The 22,522-nt window shown below is 39.8% G+C and overlaps 1 protein-coding gene across 3 annotated transcripts in view; it reads left to right on the forward strand.

Annotated features, from left to right (window-relative positions):
- Window positions 1-12,982, forward strand: part of lrfn5a (leucine rich repeat and fibronectin type III domain containing 5a) — a 43,465-nt gene extending 30,483 nt beyond the window's left edge. For 2 of the 3 annotated variants that reach the window (XM_061247474.1, XM_061247464.1), the window contains exons 2-3: window positions 1,530-2,937; window positions 11,061-12,636. In XM_061247474.1, coding sequence (XP_061103458.1) covers window positions 1,550-2,937; window positions 11,061-12,000 — 2,328 coding nt within the window. In that variant the 5' untranslated portion in view covers window positions 1,530-1,549 and the 3' untranslated portion in view covers window positions 12,001-12,636. Of the gene's footprint in view, window positions 1-1,529; window positions 2,938-11,060; window positions 12,637-12,844 lie in introns of those variants that run through there. The other variant, XM_061247483.1, reaches the window with a different exon arrangement.
- The last annotated feature ends 9,540 nt before the right edge of the window (window positions 12,983-22,522 follow it).

Genomic DNA, 22,522 nt, shown 5'->3' on the forward strand with positions numbered 1-22,522 from the left:
TTCAACAATAGTTCATTATTTTCAAGTTAATTTTTCTCACTTGTGTCTTTAGGAGAACTGAGGGAAGCAGAAACAGAATAGATTCAGTGTCAATTCACAGTGTAGATTCTCAGAAGAAATTGTGATTAATAAATTAATAAATAATCATAAGCCTGCACAAAATCTGCCATTTTCGAATAATAAATTGTGCCAAAACATATTAGCTGTAGTGAATGAAACAACAGTGTATGCAGTGTTCAAAGTACCATTTTAAAAAGGATATCCTAGCTGGGAGTATAGTGTTGGCACACAACCTAGCTCATGATTCAGTATTATGATCACAATTAATTTTACAATCCAGATCAGTCACATGTAATGGAAATAATACATGACTAAAACCTGATATTTCACACCATTATACCACTACTATCAATGACAGCACAGTCAGGAAAAATAAAATCAATGGAAATGAATCACTGTCTGGTAGTGAACATGATCTTTTTACTTGCATGGCAAGTAGCTACGGTATCAGTTTCATTATCTCTTTCTCTGACCTTCATATGCTCTTAGGAGGCAATACAGACTCGGTCTGATTTGAAATTGGATACCCTGTCATGTAGGTCTTGGATCCCCTGGTGTGCTGAAAGCCATTCTATTTCATTGCAAAAATGAAAATCCGACAAAATCCCTGTAGTAAAAAGGCTGAATTAATTCGATTGGAAATTGGCTTAATCCTAATGTAAATTGACCTGTCCAATATACTGTATATGATCTGATATAATAAACCTCTTGTCAGCAAGTGCTCGAACTGAATGGAAATTGCAAACCATGTTTTCAGTTAATAAAATGTCCTTCTCATGACATAGGGTTATTTACAAAATGAGAACATTGCCTTATGATGGCATACTTTTTTTATGGTTGATTGCAAAAGCATCCACTGTTCATGTCTAATGACAATTAACAGCTGCCCAGCCCCTTCTATTTCCCAACACCCCACACAGGATGTTGTGAATCCAAAATGGGCGCAATATGTTTACCAGCAGGTGGCTTGTGTGACTCATGCAGAGTATGAGAAGAGAACTCATTTATAGATCATGATTAGAAGTTATGTCCTTCATGGGGTCAAATGGCACTTCCTTTACCTGCATATCCCTGACACGTTTCTGAACATACTTTATGGAAGCGCTATTGTAATTAGTATTGCTCATTTCTATAGGCATGTGGTTACAGTTTGTTTACATTTTTTTATGTGTGTGTTCTCATCGGGATTAAATGGACAACTGACAAACATTCTGTATGCAGGAGACTTTGGAATGCTCAGCCTTAATCTATTGTGGTCTGCTTGCCTACAGCATAACAAATTTGCAATAGTATCTGCATATTACAAAGTAATATCCATTAAGCAGCAATTAAAAATAGTGTAATTTACGTGAATAGTTTTAATCTCATGCAAAATACACATAAAATTATTATAAACAAAAATGCTGTATTTATTAATGCAATTAATTAAAAATGCATTCAATTAACTTTTTTTATTTTTTCTCTTGCAGGTGATTGAACCTGACTTACAATGGAAAAACTGCTTGTCTGTTTGTTGGTTATTGGCATGGCAGTTAAAGCCCAGATCTGTCCAAAACGTTGTATATGTCAAATATTGTCCCCCAATCTTGCAACTCTCTGTGCCAAAAAAGGGCTGCTCTTCGTCCCCCCAAACATTGACCGGCATACCGTGGAGCTGCGGCTGGCCGATAACTTTGTCACAACTGTAAAACGTAAAGACTTTGCCAACATGACCAGACTGGTGGACCTTACCTTGTCCAGGAATACAATAAGCTTCATAACACCCCATGCTTTTACGGACCTAGAGAACTTGCGTGCCTTGCACTTGAACAGCAACCGATTAACGCGGATATCAAATGAAACGTTCAGTGGAATGTCCAAGCTGCATCACCTGATTCTGAACAACAACCAGCTCATGCTCATCCACCAAGGAGCTTTCAACGACCTTCTGGCTCTGGAGGAGTTGGATTTATCTTATAATAACCTGGAGACCATCCCCTGGGAGGCCATTCAGAGGATGATCAGCTTGCACACTCTCAGTCTGGACCACAACATGATCGAATACATCCCTGAAGGCACCTTCTCACTCTTGCAGAAGCTGAACCGCCTGGATGTAACCTCAAACAAACTCCAGAAGCTCCCACCAGATCCCCTCTTCCAGAGGGCCCAGGTCCTGGCCACCTCAGGCATCATGCTCCCGTCTTCGTTTGCTTTGAGTTTTGGGGGGAACCCGTTGCACTGCAACTGCGAGCTGCTATGGCTAAGACGCCTTAGCCGCGAGGACGATCTGGAGACCTGCGCCACACCCGGCCACCTTTCCGGCCGCTACTTCTGGTCCATCCCAGAGGAGGAGTTTCTGTGCGAGCCGCCCCTCATCACTCGCTACTCCCATGAGATGCGGGTACTGGAAGGTCAGCGGGTGACCCTGAGGTGCAAGGCCAGAGGAGACCCTGAGCCAGCGATCCACTGGATCTCCCCAGAGGGCAAGCTGGTGTCGAACTCATCCCGGACTCTGGTCTACAACAATGGCACCCTGGACATCCTAATCAGCACGGTGAAGGACACAGGGTCGTTCTCCTGCATCTCCTCCAACCCAGCTGGCGAGGCACACCAGACAGTGGAGCTTGTCATCATCAAGCTGCCGCACATCACCAACAGCACTAATAATATCCAGGAGCCGGACCCTGGCTCCTCAGACATCTCAACCTCCACCAAGTCTGGCACTAATGGCAGTAACAACACAGGAGATGCCAAGACGAGTCCAGACAAGAGAGTGGTCATCGCAGAAGCCACGTCCTCCACTGCCCTCATCAAGTTCAATTTCCAGAGGAATATTCCTGGTATCCGCATGTTCCAGATCCAATACAATGGCTCTTATGATGACTCTCTTGTTTACAGGTAAGCCATTTTCTCTCTGTTTAGTGCCAATACATAAACTGTGGGACATCTTTAATTTGTGTGTGTATGCACAAGATTAAATGGAGTCAAATAGAGTGGAATCATATTGCTTATCAGAGTAAGATTCTGGTTCAGGTGTAAAACATAACATTCCATAAATAGCTATAGCACATGAAAAAAATCTAGCAATTTCAAAATCTGTAGGTCATTACTTGGATCATGCCGATTATAAAATGTACTAGTGTATTGTGTTTTTCCAGCTGAAAACAACTGTTTTGCAGAGATGATGTCAATGTGAATACGGTAAATGTGACGCACACAAAGAGCTAGTCTAATGGACCGATCACTCTTCAGAATGCATTTGGAGCTGCACTTCTAAATCAGAGCAGGCTGGTTACATCAGCCGCTTCAGATTTCCAGGGACAAGGAAGAACAATTGTGTAAAGCTGCAGTCAAATGTATAGCATGTCATTCTGCTTGTCTCTATCTCTGGGAGTGTTTGCTTATTTTAACTGCAGCTTTGGTACAGTAGTTTAGCTGTAAAATGTGTTACATAAACAAATATAATACTGATTTAACCTAATGAAAATGTAAATGATTTGCACATATTAACACTAGTAGTTTACTGTCAATGGCCGTGTTATGAATCTATGCACAACACCAGTTCGTGTTTACTGAGTTGGCTCTAAGATGTTGGTGGTCCTAAGAAGGAATCAGCTAGGGGGGACGGAGGTGGTTGGGGGTACGGGGGTGGTTGTAAGAGCTGGTGCAAGAACAATAGCATCGCACCCTGTGAATAATGCACAATTAAAATGTCTTAAAAAAATAAAAGGCATTAGAAACCTCAATAGTGTGGCCCACAGATGGTTGTGGCTCGAAGCGACCACATAGAGCATTTATGCCAGCAGTTGGCTCTGCTTATTTATTTATTTACTTAAACATAGTTTTTTTTCTAGGTTTTCTACATATATACTATACTATATACACACACAAACCTGACATACTCCATTCGCTTTATGAAAGCATTTTTATTATTGTAACTAAAACAACAGAAAAGCATTTACTTTATTATATCAAGGGGAGCGCAGCGTTTATTTCAATCTAGCCGCAATTCCCTTTGGGCGATATTGGGTCTGCAGTTGCATACGCATTTCCTTGACTTAAGCACTTTTGAAAGGAGATGCACTAATATGCATAATGTGGCTTACATTGCTTAAGTACCAATATCAGAGAAACAGGATTGCATTGCCAAAAGGTATGCATACAATTGATTTAGCTTATTTTTCCCATATAATTTCCCTGCATCCTTTGACTTCCAAACAGCAGTAGTGCTTCATATTCGCTTCATATTTATGAAGCACTACTGCAAGGTTTTGTTTAAAACATGAATAAATAAATAACACGATATTACACTGATTGGAATGCATAATGTCATAAATAATGGGCCAGATGTGAAATGTGACGGTATATTCCATGATATCATTATTGCCTAATCCATCCTAATCCATCATCTGAACTGTCCTCATCTTCATCATGAATGCATTATTTAACCGGTAAAGGTATAGCCTACACCATGCTTAATATGGCTTTCAATGAGGGAAAGCGTAGCTGTGATGGGTACTACATGTTGACATCAATTGTAAGCGCACTGGCAATTGGCATTGGGAGACAAAGTGAGGGCCTGCCTATCCACTGCATAAGGTTCTGAGAAATGATCAGTACAATAAAAATCGGAAAGCAAAATCTGTCACTATGAATCACTACGTATATGAATCACTATGACTTGTGTCTGTTGGGAAATGTAATTTACAGTGACCACTGATTACAGATATGCGTACATTTGTGAAGACCAATAAGACTTTCAATCCACGCTTGTGGCATTCTTGCTATAAAATACTAGTGCACTAATTTTATCTTGCAACACCTTCTCATGGATGTCTCGGACAGCAGGCCACATACAGCATTTTCAAAATGATGAGCAATATGGAATAGGCTTGTACATTACTAAATATCTCTCTTAGGAACACTGCAGTCATGCTAACCCAATATACTGTTCGTCAGGCATATGCAGAGACTGACATCAGCATATGCTGAAACATATGCCCCTGCCCGGAGACAGCGATAGTGCCCTTGTGGCTGTAGCCATTTTCTTTTCTAACCGATGCTTAGAGCCATTTTAAGCATATGCTCTCCGAAACGTCTGTGTACAGCTGTACTATTCATATGTCCAGTTTACACAACTCAATGTCTTACTTTCCTCGATTAGCAGACAAAATTCAATGATAATACAAGCGTAAGCAAAAAATTAGACAGCACATATTTTTGTTTGGAGAAGTTTTTGTTTTGCTCTACAGCCCAGTCTGTGTGCACAGCATGCTGCAAAGAGTATCTAGCAGCTCAACTGAAATGTGTTCTAGTACATTACAGAAACATCAACCTGCTCCTGTTCATAGGTATATGTGTGAGCAGTTTCAAACATCTCATAGCTGGCAGTGTCAGATATATCACGGTTAAAAAAATAATTGTAAAGAAAATTCAGCAGATATATGGTAAAGGCACAGGAGCATTTGGGCTGTCATATTCTGTAACAGAACTGTAATGGAAATACATACATACGTTGCGTTGCCAGATTAATTAATGCCAACTTCACAGCCAATAGGGAATACTGTATGTGCTTAAAAACCATAAACGTCCCATTTAACAAGTTGCGCATGTGCTGACCTCAGATTAGAATGTGTGTTTTTGTATGGGTGATTAAAACCAATACAGTGAATAGCATGTACCTATTCCATCAGCACTACCACCTATAGTCATTAATTTTGCAATTTAGCAAATGCAAAGCTCAAAATGCCATTCCTGAAAGATCACCATTTATATAATTAAAAAAATGAATGGCTACGAAAATACGAAAGGAATACTGTCAAAAAGGATAATAAGTATAATGCAAAAAAAGGAAAGCACCTCTTGGACCTTCAGGACCCCAATTATCCTCCAAAAATGCTTATTATTCTCAGTAGACTCTTCAGGTTATCAGCAATGCTTAGCCACTTTATTTTGCTCCATGTAACCTGGCTGTAGACAGAGCTCCATATATACAGCATGTACAAAACTAAGACTCCATTGGGGAATGAAGAGGATTCCAGTCTAGAGCAGCAACTTTCTTAGCTTCTGGGAGGCCCACAACAGTACATGCAGAACTTGCATAACATGACATTATTTATATTGCAATATATACTTGCAATGCAAGTATACAAAAAGTATGCTGACCTATGTTGCACGGTAGTCATGCATTCCATATGTGTAGGTTGCATAATGGCACACCATATTACAGTTTGGATCTAAAACCACATTGTCAATAAGACTAATTTCAGCATTAAATCATACGAAGACAAGCTGGTGAAGTGCTTATTGGTTAAGTAAACCTGAAGACTTAACCAATAAGCTCTAGCCACTACAGAGAAATCTAGCCCACATTTGACATAGGGGAATTATGACAGAGTGCATGTTTACAATGTACGCATTGAGAGCAGATTTAAGGTCTCATTTTACACAAGAAAATGTGTACGAAATCTTTATTAAGCAGTGACATGTTTTTTACACAAATGGATTACTTTCATTTTATTTTCTGTGTGCCTCAGTTTAATGGTAGAAATAACTAGAATCATACTGGGACACAAAGAACACGTTTAACAAGAAAAGAACAAAATAAATTTTTAGTGCTGTGTCAAGTAAGCTTCAGTAATTAGTACAATATTTTTGGAACAGTTATAAAAATTGCAAATGTTAGAATAAATGTTTCAGGATGAAGGTAAAAGGCTCCAAGCATGCATATTCCCCTGGTTATAAATACCAATGAATATGTATGCAGTATCGACAAATAATACCAATTAGAACAGTGATAATATAAAATGAAGACATAAAAATAATAGACAAACTGTTGATTAGATGATTAAATCCAGTGATTGACAGCATTTAAGATTTCTACTCATTATTATTCCAAAGCCTCAAACCGATGAGTTGTAAACAGAAATTGGACATAGCATAAATTAAGAAAATAAACTAAATTAAATAGCTTTTTGTTTACACTCATTCATTAGTACCGTTAGTATCACATTAATCTATGCCAGACTGCCTACATTTAGGACAGCTTACAAGATGATTCTGAACATTCAGACATTTCAAAGAAAACAGTTAAATTAAAAAAACAGTTTTCTAGTTACGCCACTCTGTGTTAACAATGATTTAAAGCAAGCATTTATATGCATATATAACTTAATTATTTGAATAACAATTTTTAACTAATTAAACATAGAAATAGTTGTCATGTTGTCAAATTTATGATTTGTAATACTATAATCTTAAAATATTCTGTACACATTCTCAAAACATATTGCTATAATTGGTCATGACAGTTTATTACAACTGGTGATATATGTAATTTCACTGACATACTGAACTTTGTAGAAGTTGAAATCTGCTTTGCCAAATTTGCTGTTTACATATGGCGATGATATGACACTTGAAGTATAATATGTGATCATGGTTGATCATTTCAGGTGTTATGTAATGGTTATGACAGCATTATAAAGGATGTATGGAATATAGTTAAAGTGTTTGCAATATTTCTAATCTCATCATGCTATTTTGGACATCTATCCAGAAATATTGCAATTCTATTACTATTGTAACTAATAGAAATATGTGTGTATTGCCATTATAGCTGAAATATCAACACAATGACATTGACATTGGATAAGTAACAATGAATACAGCTGAACAGAGGCTGTATAGTGGATTCTTATTCTCCTGGCATGCAAGTCTTGTTGTGTGTTTCCACTGGTGATTGTCACTTTGTGATTAATGCTCATCAATTCTAAACCCATCAATTGTGTGTGATGCATTTACTCAGCAAACATTTACATTTTTATATTCATATATTTAATTTCTAGGATGAGATCACTCATAATCATTGTGTTGATATGTGGTAACATTCGCAGGTTGCTAACAGCCATTCTGTTTTTACATTTTAGGGATAACTATAGTAAATTGCGTCGGTCGGTTTATTTTATGTTCTGAAACACATTTATTATGAATATGTATCACAATGTCATGGTAAGCTTAATGGGTGACATGCATTTTTATTCCACAGCCATATAGTTTGTACTCAGTTTATGGTATAGGTAATGCTTGCAGGTGTAAGGAACCACTGCTGCATAGTTAGTTAGCTAATATGTCAGTATTCCATGTTGCTATTAATATTTAAATTTAAGCATTAGGCTAATTGTACACATTATATGCACATTTCTGCAAGACATAATTCTTCATGTTCTTGGACAATGTGATGTTATGATGGCTTTGATTAAACATGATGTACACCAATTTGGGACCAATCAAGTTGAATCAGTGGCCACAGCAACTCTGCTCATTAAGATTGCTGGACACCTGTACCAGTGTTCAATATAAAAACTGTCTGTCTGTCGGCCAATGCATATCTGTGCTCCACACTGCGCAGGGTTTCTGTCTTTGTCAAACCGAAATCGCGCAAAATCTGCATAAAACGGAAAATCACCATTTTGTGTGAATTGGGTGTGAAATAGCCCACTATACTTCATAATCTCCATAATGCTGTCGTGTCAGATCAACAGTCGTCAATGTGCAATTGTTAGGAACATTTGCTGAAAAAAAAAGAAAAAGATGCAATATTAGCTGTGCAGTGGTGGAAGCTTGTTATGACGGGCCCCAGTGCAAGATTATAATTTAATATTTGCTTTAACAAGCTGGTGTACAGATCTACCTAATAAAGTGCTCACTGAGTGTATAACCTATAAGTTTAATATGACATTTCGAAAGAGAAGGTCAGCTAACTCATAGCTCTCTTGTAGTGGCACGTAACTTAGCAAAGTTGTAAACTGAAAAACGGAGCTGTTAGCTGATACAGAGGGCATTTTTAATGGAGAAACGGCATGACTTGTTGGTGCTTACTGCAGAAAGACAGCAAAGAGCATCAAGATCTATTTCTGTTTAAATTATACTGAAGCTTATATGCATATTATAGTGCTGGGTAGATTAGTATTAACATTAGGTAGCTAGATAAAAGTGAATGAAAGGGATCATTCTCTTAATTTCTCATACTTTCTCCTTTTAATTATACTATAATTTAGGCCTATTTTCCTTAAAGTACAATAGGTAATTTTGGACTAACGGACAACAGAGCTTGCTGTCAGTTCGTAGTGTTCTAGTAAGAAAATGTTTGCCGACTTTATGAGATTGGTGACTTTGGTGTGCTACACAACACTATTTATAGTTTTCACTTTAGCTAACCCACTATATTGTGAACAACCAGGTTATTTGGCTATGTAACTAGCTGTCTATATAACTAAGATATGATAGTCTACCACAAACGATGCAACTGCAACTTACAGAAATAAAGGTTTACGGATGATTGAAAAGTACAGAGAAAAAAGGAATGTGGAGCTGCCCAAATTACACTCCAGAGAAGCGATCACTGAAACTCTGTATACTATTGCTTATCTAGTTAGAAAACAATACCAGTTTGCTACAACAAGCAAATTAGCGATTACTAGTTAGCTTCCTGAATGTATAAATATCCACCTGAAGCATAACGCTACTATGTTCATATTGCCTATATTTTATGGAAGTGGACATTTGTAATTTCTTCAAGAAAACTACAGCTAATTTGCTTCTTGCTATATATATATGCTATATAGATAACAAACTGATATGTTGTGTTCACTTAGCAATAGTACACAGAGTATCAGTGATTGCTTGTCTGGAGTGCAATTTGGGCAGCTACATGAACAATCAGAATAAACCGCAGGCCATAGGCTGTTTTCAACCAATGAGCTTGAATTGTTGTACAGCTGTACAATATTTTGAGACATTTGATAGCCCGACAAATATACACTTTGAAACCCGAATTTAAGGACTATAAACACAGGCAGATGGTGAGTCATCATGTCAGTAAGCCTTTTTCAATGATAGGAAGGGATTTGCAATGGTCTTGTAACAATGTTTTAACACAAAAATCTTATCTATTGTACCTTTAAGTCTTTCGCCTTGATAATTCACTTTAAAGAAGGAGCATTTTTGCGCCAGTTTTGCAATTGAAGTTCTATGAAACCGGAAGAGGCGATACACTGCATCTGTTTACTTCCGTTCTACGATCATTCAATATGAAATAGGCCCATACTCCGAAGGCTGCTAAGGGCCTGCTAGAAAGCTTCTGAATCCTATTAAGGGCACATCAAGACCAACATCGTGGGCCTCCCCATGCTCTGCTTCTCCTCCTTTCTGAAATCAAATTGTTTTTTTAATTAATAATGAAATCACATCGTTTCTGCAATTATCTGCTAAGGGTGGACTAGCTGTGATTTTCTCACTCTCGATTCTTCCCTCATGGTGCATATATAAGCAGGCAGGGCAGGAACACTGACAGAATGGGTGTGAGGATTAATAATGGACTCGACTTGAGTTAGAAGGTAGTCCCAGGGCATGTGTTTGAATAAATGTCAATAGCAAACTGATTGTAAATTTCACAATTGATTCAGTGGAACCTTTTCATTTGAATCAATTCATCAATGAATTGTTATAACCATAGCTAGCAGTTTATTTGGAAAGTACATGCATTCTAAGGGTGTTTTTTCCTCCATTACCTGATTGTTTTTCTTGAGCATTCCACTCCTTTATTTTATCATTTCATAGATGTGCATTGATGTACACACCACACTTTAACTGAATTTCGGTAGTGTATAGTGATATCCATTATCGGTTCCTCTAATGCAGTTATTCAAGGGTTTCCTGATATAATGACCTCACAGAATAAATGGTTCAACTAATACTGATGCTTCTGACTTAACTGCATTGTGCAGGCTGTTGTTTTGCTGTTACATAATAGCTGAACATATATAAAGTGCTAATATGCATCTCTGAACAAAATTTGTTATGATTAATAATTTCTAGTTCTGAAGAACAGAATTGCGATGAAAAAAACTGAGTGATTATATTTTACCAGAATGATTCTGTATTTTTTAGAATTATTATATTATTGAATATAAATACATTTTTTGTGTCTTAAGTGTCTAATATATTTCCTCTCCTCACAGAATGATCCCGCCAACAAGCAAAAACTTCCTGGTGAACAACCTGGCGGCAGGAACGGTCTACGACCTGTGCGTTTTGGCCATTTATGACGACGGCATCACCTCCCTCACAGCCACCAGGGTTGTGGGCTGCATCCAGTTCACCACTGAGTCAGAGTACCTCCGCTGCCACTTCATGCAGTCCCAGTTCCTCGGGGGCACCATGATCATCATCATCGGAGGGATCATCGTGTCCTCCGTCCTGGTGTTCATCATCATCCTGATGATCCGGTACAAAGTGTGCAACAACAGCGACCCCAGCAAGGGCACGATGGTCACGGACGTCCACTCGCAGACGAACGGGGCTCAGTCGCAGGGCTGCTCCGTCACCCCGTCCATGTCTAAGCAGGCCATGGTGCACGAGAGCGATGCGTGCCGCAAGGCAGCGGGCACCGACACGGTGACGCACTCTTCCGAGACCTCCCTTCCGGAATGCTCCACCGCTACCTCTACGGCGAGCCAGAGCTGGACCCCTGGCTCCTCCGGTTCGCTGAAGCCAAAACGCAAGGCTGCGCCAAAGCCCTGCATGGAGTCCAGGATCGAGGCCCTGCCCAGCGCTGAGACCCAGAACACGAACCGGAATAACTCCACAGCTCTGCAGCAGCCCTCCCCCTGCCCCTCTGCCCGCATCAAGGAGGCGCCAGTCTTCAGGAGAGCGCACGCCAGGTCCGGCGCCAAGTACCTGACCCTGCCTATAGAAGGTGATAAGGCCAAGCGCAGGTTCTCTCTTAATGAAGACTTGTCCAAGTATCACTGCTACATTGGTTCTCAAAGGTTGGGTAGTCTGTGGTCCAAGAGGAGTCTTTCTATGAATGGAATGCTGCTCCAACTGGAGAGCTCTGATATAGATGGGGGGAAAGGCAAATTTTCAAGTTCTGAGTGGATACTGGAAAGCACTGTGTGACTGTGGTTTTTGCACCCTTATTCGTTTTTTTTTCTCCCTGAACAGTTTAGGTCAGTTTTTGTTTCAGATGGTCAAAATGCAAGCAGAGGCTTCTCTTGTAGGGACCTGGAACACCGTCTTTGTTGCCCGAGAAGATGGCTGTTCTAGCAGGGTTTTGAACCAAAAGCACAAAATGACTGTGCTAACCTCCATACAACAAAGAAACAAACAAAAAACAAAGGAGAAATCACACCTATACATAAGTTAATGATTATCATTGTGAGAAAAAAAGCATTGGTGCTTTCCTTTGCATAAAAAATTGGCATCTTATAACAAGCAGTTGGAAGCACCAATGAGAAGCCCCAATTCCTGTCTGGGATGTGGAATGGGGAAGAATGGAAAAGATTTCACAAAAAGCCTTTTTACAGAGGAAATAACATTTCCTGCATATTATAGAAACGAAAAAAGAAAAAAAAAGACTTCTTATTGGACCTCTGATTAAATTGTTATTTTTTAAAGAAAAAAAAACAGAGCTTTCTTTTCAGTGACACTATTATTGCCTTTGTTTTAAGGCACAAAAAAAATCTCTGTACAGAAAGACAACATCTGCTGTGTTGTTATGTTGTGTAAAATTAAAAAAGAATAAGTATACCAAAATGTTGTCATATCCCCAGATTTTTATGAACAGTGAAAACGAGTGTCGCACTTGATGAGAAAACACTTATGAGTGTTGTTGTCTTCTATAGACACGGCAGGTGTAAAAGAAACGGATGAGATCATATGTTAATAAAAGCACTGTACTCACACACTGACATAAACATGATCCTTGTTCATTCTAATGCTGATATTTTTTATTTTATGACAGGGACTAGCGGTGCGGTCGAGGGGCCTGTGGTGGAGTTTGTGTGTCGGTGACAAGAAGACTGCTGTTGTATTGATGAACCGGGAGATGATATTTGCTCATGATAAAAATATCTGACACGTTAATGTTGTAAGAGGTGGACAAATAAACAAAATGGTTGCTTCTATTATCTGTATTTTTATCTGTTTGTAATTGTGCATCGCAAAAGGTCTGTGGGGTTTTCACGATCTATAACATGATTGCTGACTGCTTTGAACTGGGCTTGGTCTATCATGTTCAGCATCTCACTGTTTTATGAGATGCATTTAACCCCTTAAAACGAAATTTCACTTTGCTACAATACAAGTAAATTTGTGGAGCTTACCCCATTTTATTTTACGTAGAGTGAATATTGGCAACATCAGCTGTCCCTGACGACTGTTAACCACATTGCCTATTTGTCTGGCTACCATTCACTCCCATTCATTTTTGATGTTCTTTCAAAAATGTTCTCCTAAATTCATAGTTTTAAAGTGCACACACTGCTTTTTGAGCTGTTTAGCTGTTTTAGGTTTAGGTTAGCTGCAAATGGAAGAATTATTTTCAGCATAGAAATACTGCAAATACAGCAAGTTGTAGCAAAACTTTTGAAATTACCTACAGCTATAATCATATTAAAATAAAACACTCAACCAAAAACACACATTTCCCAGCAATCCCAACATATCAGAAAATAAGAAAAGTATCACAGACAATTTAATTAATAGTGTTTGATATACATTCTGTGCCCTATTTGCCATGTTTGAAAGCTGTTGTTTAATTTTTTTAAGTGAGTAACCATGAATATGATATGTTTGTTGAATTGGCAGTATACAATAGAATGTAATCTTCTGGTTGGCAATGGCTTTGATGCTGGATTGATAATGTTCTTGCACCATGTTCATGTTTAGCTGCTGAAATGAGTTTGCCTTAGCCAAGTTTGAATGTGTGCTGAACATTGCGGGGGACAGATAAGGCATCCCTTGAGTCACTGGTGCCTATGCCTGCCATGAAAAGCATCCCAACATCACCCTGATTTGTGTTGTCTGTGGATTTCCAAAATGCAGAGAAGGTGAGGTCACCCACGCTTGTTTTGCCACCCCAAGGTACTAAATAAGGAACCATTGTTGCTAGAACAGTGGCATCGCAAAACAGTTTAAACGGACAGAACCCTTATTTTTAATACTTTCAAATGGCATGCCCTGTGACCATATTGATTCAAAATGTCAGCATAAAAAAGGAATGAATGCAAATTAACCCAGTATGGCTGGAATACAGGTCGGTGCGACTTATGGGGTTAAAAGTGTGAAAGGAGTCTGGATAATCACAATAATAATGTTTTGGCCAGTGGTCTGAATGTGACCAAAGTGTATTATAATTAAATTCTTCTACACATTTTGCACAGTTTTTAATGCACATTTGCACCAAGAAGGCACCAAGCACCAAAATTAATGAGGCTCATGTTTGTTTCTTTCATGTGTGTGAGTACAGTGCTTTAATAAACAATTTAACCATTCTTAAAGGAAATTTGAATAAAAAATGGCAGTAATACCACTTAGGGAATGTCAAAATCTGATTCAGAAACCTGTATTCTACACTGAATGCCAGGCCGAGCCTATAGTAGACTAAGATTACTGCCAACTGAGAACAACATGACAAATTCAATGTTAGAAGAGTAATGATAATCAGTATCAATTTCTATTTAATGCCTATGTTCAGTGTACCTTTTCAGATCATCCACCAGATTTACTCTTACAGTAAGTCCTATATACCGTTAATTGTAAGAGGCTTTGTACAGATCACTGCTCTCCCCCCCCAGTGGGCATCTGAGACAGAGCTGAACACATGTGACCCTCTGTTCCATGAATATTGCAAGGCTGTAGCCCTGCCACTGCATATGGGCCGCTCCTGAAAAACACCCATTGGTTTTTTTCCTTGCCACACATTAGCACTTTTATGAGGCTTTGTGGTGGTGCACCATTATGTTTTAAGTACATTCAGTATATTTTATCAATCAACAGTTTTTAAACCCATTTTTTAATCAATTGTATCTCAGAGTGATATTATATTTGCCTTTGAGCTGAAATACAGCAAATTAAGCATTTGAAGTGCAGTTATATTGACATCTATCCTGCAGCTGCCCTCCATTTTGTGGTATGCAAGGTCAGCTTCCCTGAATGGCATCCTTGGTAATGTTTGTTGTCTGCTGAGTAGTCTTTGAATCCCCTCTGACAGCTGTGTTTGAATCCTGCCCATGATACATGGAACATAAACACAATCTCAGTTTTTAAATTACTTTTCGCATCAGAGTTCACATATTGAATGAATAGCTCATTAGCATAGAATATGGTATAAAGTGTTCTATGACTATCTTAATGAGGAGTATTGGTACTTACCATGGTTTTTTAATCAAATGTAAAGGCTTCTCAACATTACGTACAGTACAACAATAGCCAACAGTACAGCTTGCACTTGTTCTTAAAAACTGAAACACACACACACATAGACAGATCATTTTATCCAAATACACACACTAGCAACATTTTTAAACAATACAGGTCCAACAGCACTACAGTTAAGGAACTAATGTGGTAATAACTGAACCCAAGCCAAATTAATCCAACCTACCCTGGGCATCATACTACTGAGGATTTACATGATTAAATAGACTGTACAGAATGTGCGAGGGCTTGGTGCTGTGGCATCATCCATTTTCTAATCCAATTTTACTGGCAACTCTTTTTTTTTTGGGGGGGGGGGGGCTGGAATTGGGGAATGGCGGAAATACACTCTGGCCACGTCAATGATGCTGCATTTCGTTGGACTGTGGACGGAAGGACGGAAAGTCACACAGAGACAGGGAGAACTCACAGACAGCTGGGATCCTTGCTGTGAGGTAAGAGCACCACCATGCAATCTGTTGTGTTGACATATGACACCAAATGAATAATCAACTTATCTCAAACAGACACATTCACATTTTCCACATAATGCCAATAAAATCTGCCTAATTAATAATAATAAAAATAATATATTAATATTATGTCAGAATTACATCATGTGAACTCAACTGACATAACAACATGTACAGCATTTTATTGATTTGCCACTGAATTTCTCTTTCTGAATACAATACAATGAAACTCATATGTTTGACTCATTCGGCGAAATATTGCAAGTATTCTCTATGTTTTATCTGATTACTGCATTTATTGGCAAGTCATAATTGTGCACAAACATAAAAAGACATGAACAATACACAATAAATTTACAAGCTTGAAAATATATTTGACTTGATTAATTTAGGAGAGGAGATTTCATATTGATGTCATTCCCTGAAGTCAAGATAATGCCTGATTAACTCGAAGTGTGACTCATACACTCACTTAATGTGGTGAGCTAATATTTTCTCTCTTTGGAACTTAACCCAAGTGGTGATTCGGTCAACTTAATGGCATTTCCACATTCATATTGATTATTCAACATTGGATTACATACACTTTGAAAAAGACAATGTACGCTGTTTTTTCATTCTTCAATTCAAAGAAATTGAAAGAAAATTAAAAATGTTTTCAGATGGAAAATATATATAATGGACAATTTAATTTACAAATCAGTATACAAAGTATACCATACATAGATGCTTTGTGGACTGGAAGATCTCTCTTGTGTAGAAGATAATTGCATTTTAACATTATAATTGTTTAGCAGGTGCTCTTATCCAGAGAAACATTAGTGTTAGCCACAGGAATACAAACAATACCATCAAGAAGACGTAGAACATCAATCAACTATATAAACAATAAACATAAAGTTATGAAAACAAAATGGATACCACTAAAGTTAGCCAATGTCTCTGCACTCTCAGAAATAAAGGTACAAAAAGTTCCTAAAAAGGTACAAATTCTTGGTGCTCAGGTGGGACCATATAGGTGCATAAAACTGTATCTCTATAGCCAGCAATATATAATTAATTTCTTCCTTTTCTGCTTGGACAATGTACTCATGTGTACCCAAAGAGAACATTACTGTACTTTCAGGATACATTTTGGAAACGTGATCCTTGAAGAACAAAAATGTATCTCCGATGTCACTTTATTTCTGAGAGTGTACATACAACGTCATTATGCCAAAAGGAGTGGCCAGCCCAGAGACCTGACTGGAGAGGATCGAGGAGGACATGCAGAGTGAGAAAAGGAGAGTGTTAGTTTAAAACAGGAATTGCGACTGTTTTTAGAGAGAAGAATAGAAACAGGTTTTCTAGAGCAGAGGGTCACAGGAACTTTTTTCAAGACTCCAGTAATGCATCTAATTGACAGAAATGACTTCAGCACAGAGGAGATGTATGGGAAGTTACTGGAGGACAGTGGAGAGGAATTAACCAGAAAGCAGGCATTTAGAAGATGGGGAAAGCAGGAGTTCAGACAATATCTGTAAGATGACAGGAGAGTAGGTGAAATTAGTGGGAAGATGGGGAGGGTTGTCAGAGGAGAGGATTAACTGAGGAGCTGGAGGCCTGCACCATCTTGAAGCAGCTGCAGATGTGTGCAACGTCAGGGTATGGCAGGAATCTCCAAGCGTCATCCACTCATTTTGATCTGAATACACTGTTTACGCTCCCTTTATTAGATTCAAACAAAACACAGATGTTGTTCTGATGGCAGCAGGCAGAAAAAACGAGCTTTTCCTTTCATTCTACCACCAAATCTCATCTCAATCATTCTGGTAAATAGGACCATTCCAGGTTCATGATTTACTGGTTGTGACTGTATGTTACAGCGGTTTCCTGTTTCATTTGGCTCTTCTGCCTCGGAAGATCTGCCGGGCTGCGGGAGATGTTTTTTATTTTCCACAGTAATTACTTGTTGTTTGCACAACCACGACTAGGTGGCATATATTAGCGCACTAATCCACAGCAGTCTGACTCTACAGAAATAATATGAAGCGCCTTTTGGAATCAGCTTGCTCCCTAGAATGAATTGGCACATATACCACGGAAAGTGATGAATATGGGAATTTTCCACTCATCAACGATTACACAATCACAAAAGCTGCTTTTGTGGCTGCAAACTATTCAGTCTCATTTTATATTCCTGGGAAAATGTTTGGGTTTTCATAATCTTCATGTCAAATTCAGAGTTAAAATGAACACACACCCTCTATGCACAGGGAATTAGGGGGAAAACGATTCAGTGGGGGAAAGAATTTGACACAACGCCTGAACAGCTGCTTTACTCCAGTCCATGTTCCAGTTTTGGACTTATCGAATTATCGTAAAATTGGTCAAATATAATTGTAGCTATATTTGTGTATGGATATATGAAACACATTTGTGTCTCTTATTTGTGTCTCTTTTCATGTTACACACATTTATTAATAATATTTAGACTAATCTCTCTCCATATTACCCGTACAATTTGCTTTTTAACATTATGATAAAAATGAAAGCATTCGATTACGGTCAGTGGCACCTACATTTTCTGTCACATCATCCATAAACAGCAAAAGTCCCATTACAGGATCGATTTAAATCTTTAAAATGTATATACGAGATGCTAGTGTAAATGAAATGCTGCTGTGGAAGATATACTCTATAGCCTAATTTGCCACCTGGTGTTGGTTGTGTGAAAATCAAACTGTAAACCACTATGGATTCTGGGCAATCTTTCTACAAATGACTTCAATGCAATGTGACTGCCCCTACTGTCGGAACCTCGCAATTATTTTTTCCCAGCTGACAAAATTCTTACCGCAGAAGCAAACCACTGTAGGTTAACACATTTAATTTCCTCAGAACCAGCAAATATGATCATCGACTTGGCAAGTTAATTAAAAAAGAACTGTATCTGTCATTTGTCAAAATACTGCACATACTCAGCATTTCTGCTCACCTTCCCTCTATTTTGGAATTACCTGTGATAATGTTGATATGTCACCACTGTGCAGGCACACATCAGTTCCATAGGAAATAAATGACTGTATCAAAAATAATAAATCTAGTAATTCACAAACTGGGTGTTAATCAATAATGTATTATAATCATGCTGCTGTCTAATCAAACGACCTTTGCCATACAACATGTAATAGAGCTCTTTCTGCACTTTTCATGGTTTCATACATGATTGATCCAGGAAATGGGTTTCTGAACATTACATGAGATAATGTTTTTGCGGTAAAGGTAGGCACAGTAACAGTGCACCACAGTCAATGGATCAGTGGCACTTGATTGGCCACCTATTGTCGTGCCAGAATCAACAGATGGGAGCAGTGAGGCATTTTTAATCCCTGTAAACCCCCTCACTGCAGTGAAGAGGAAACAATATTTGATTCTCATTTATCTCATTTCACTCCTTCCAAAATAAATACACACTCAGTGAGCACTTTATTAGGTAAACCTGTTCACCGTCTTGTTAATGCAGATATTTAATCAGCCAATCATGTGGCAGCAAGTAAATGCATTAAAGCTTGCAGATGTGGTCAAGAAGTTCAGCTGTTTTTCAGACCAAATGGGGAATGGGGAAGAAATGTCGTCTAAGTGACTTTGACCGTGGAATAATTATTGGTGCCAGACAAGGTTTGCAGAGAATGGTGCGAAAAACAAAAAACATCCAGTGAGAGGCAGTTCTGCGGGCAGAAATGTATTGTTCATGAGAGAGGTCAGAGGAGAAGGGCCAGACTGGTCAAAGCTGACAGGAAGGTGACAGCAATGCAAATAACCACACATTACAGTGATATAGAGAAAAGCCTCTTAAGTGGATAGGCTACAGCAGCAGAAGACCAATAAGTATTAAAAAATAAGTCTAATAAATACCTAATAAAGTGCTCACTGAGTGTACATGCATAGATGAGTATCACCGTGTGACAAATGGGGAACACAGAGACAGGAGTGACGTCAAAAACAAGGATCTTTTCTGAGTAAATCCAAAGTACAATAAATCCACAAAGGAAAAAAAACACTGTAATAAACACAATGAGCTGGTAAAGAACTGGGGAAGTTCAAACAAAGACTCAGCGAAGAACAAGGGGAGCAGGTGTATATATACACCAAGACACATGCAGACAATCACCCAAATTAACTAAACACATATAGACTGAAGAGAACCATTAATCTAATAATGACAAACAATGAACTCTGACAAGACTGGGAGACATGAGGGAAGAGCTGTCAGCCTGCTGACAGAGGCCATACGGACTGTGTCCTGTGAACCCTTACAAGAAACAGTCCCCCCCCACCCCCCTCCTCGATGACCGGCACCAGACGGTTGCCAAGAGGGGCCATCAGAAGTGGGAAAGAGGTAGGTTAGAATCAAGGGACTGGAGAGACTGGGGCTTGAGACACTGGAGAGACTGGGGCCTGGGACACTGGAGAGACTGGGGCTCAGGACACAGGAGAGACTGGGGCCTGGGACACTGGATAGACTGGGACACTGGAGAGACTGGGGCTCATGACACTGGAGAGACTGGGGTTCAGAACACTGGATAGACTGGAGCCTGGGACACTGGAGAGACTGGGGCTCAGGACACAGGAGAGACTGGGGTTCAGGACACTGGAGAGACTGGGGTTCAGGATGTAAAACCCAACGCTAACCCAACGACGGAATTTAGTGAGGGCTGAAGGTATCAGCGTGCTCGTCCTTCTGGTGTTGCTGAAAGAATACTAATAGGGTTAAAAATTAGTGGCCCCTATGCAGACAGTCTAGATCAGCCAATAAACAAACCACGATACAAGGGCAGTAGTACCACTCTGCCTTCCGCTCTTTACTGGTCCGGGCTGACCCAGAATCTCCACAATAGGGCCAATAGATTCACCTTCGTTTATCTGACTCCATTTTAGAATAATAATTTAGATTAGTTATCCACATTAGTGGATGTTGTATTTATAATTTTGACTTGATCGCTATAGGAATCCTGTACTGAGAAAAACTCGCTGAACAATCCTCTGCTGGTACCACCGCATGTCACATCGCGCGTAATGTGCACGTCTCACGAACTGACTAGCTATCTGTAGTCATTACAGAGGTCGCAGGAATAGCTACTCTCGGGTATATCTGTTTACAGCCTAGGGACCCAAGCAGACCAACATAGCTACGGCTGTGCTCGACATGAATGAACTACCATGCGGAGGCGAGGGATTTACCAACATAGGTCTACGGGTGCTATACGCCGTGATACAGTAAGTGGAAATAATCATCCTCCCTAGACCAGTTTGAGGGGGTAAACCACGCATTCCCTGTGTAACATTAAGTGTCAGTAAAGAAAACCAAACAGACCAAGTTTTAACAATTTTATTTTACCAGGCAGGTTACATACGTAATTACACACTAGTTTCAAATAAAAAACATTACAATGGAAACCAAATTACGGAGTCTTAAAAGTCATACCTGGTAATAAAAGCTACATACGGGAGTCTGGCTACAGACACCCTGTATGTAGAAATTACGTGCACGGAGTGCACGGGAGGCTGATTGCATTCTCCCAGATTGCTTAGTTTGCTGTCCCTAAATCCAAAATCTGGCCTTTGATGTTAACCATAAAAATGGGTCACCCATCTGTAATTTGGAGCCACGCCTCCCCAGGAAGCGCAGGGGGTTGAGGCACATGGCTTTCACTGGGGCAGAGCTCCACACAGCTTCTCCTGGTTGGTTATGATGTACAGGGTTTGCTGTTGCAGAAATAAAACCATTGCACCAGTCGCACTGAAACAATCAGAACAATACCAAACATGAATATTATCTAAACTGACTTTGTCATGAAACATCCAATGCTGTACACATCATTTAGAGACTGAGTAAAAGAGGGAGAGAGCAATAAAGGGGGGTTTGAAGGGAATAATGGGCCCAACAGGCCGTGCCCTCTGAAACCTTCCCGTGCCGTAAAGGATGTTGCCCTGTCATAACGAGTTTTACGGCTGGAGGCCTGAGTCTTCCCCCACAGGCTCCTGCCCATATGGGTGTGGAGATAGTGGGGGTTGATGATGCATGCTCCTAAATTACTTTACAGCCACATATTCCACAATACCAGAGGAAGCCAGCAAGCTGACCAGCCCTGATTGATAATGCCAGAATAATAATTTAATAATTAATAATTTCCGCCTTACAAGGACACTTGAGAGACTGGGGTTCAGAACACTGGATAGACTGGGGCCTGGGACACTGGAGAGACTGGGGTTCAGGACACTGGAGAGACTGGGGCCTGGGACACTGGAGAGACAGGGGGCCTGGGACACTGGAGAGACTGGGGTTCAGGACACTGGAAAGACTGGGGTTCAGGACACTGGATAGACTGGGGCCTGGGACACTGGAGAGACTGGGGCTCAGGACACTGGAGAGACTGGGGTTCAGGACACTGGAGAGACTGGGGTTCAGAACACTGGATAGACTGGGGCCTGGGACACTGGAGAGACTGGGGCTCAGAACACTGGAGAGACTGAGGCCTGGGACACTGGAGAGACAGGGGGCCTGGGACACTGGAGAGACTGGGGTTCAGGACACTGGAGAGACTGAGGTTCAGGACACTGGAGAAATTGGGGCTCAGGATACTGGAGAGACTGGGGCTCAGGACACAGGAGAGACTGGGGTTGAGGACACTGGAGAGACTGGGGCCTGGGACACTGGATAGACTGGGGCCTGGGACACTGGAGAGACTGGGCCTCAGGACACTGGA

This window comes from Conger conger, chromosome 1 (assembly GCF_963514075.1).
Source record: "Conger conger chromosome 1, fConCon1.1, whole genome shotgun sequence".
Taxonomy (NCBI): domain Eukaryota; kingdom Metazoa; phylum Chordata; class Actinopteri; order Anguilliformes; family Congridae; genus Conger; species Conger conger.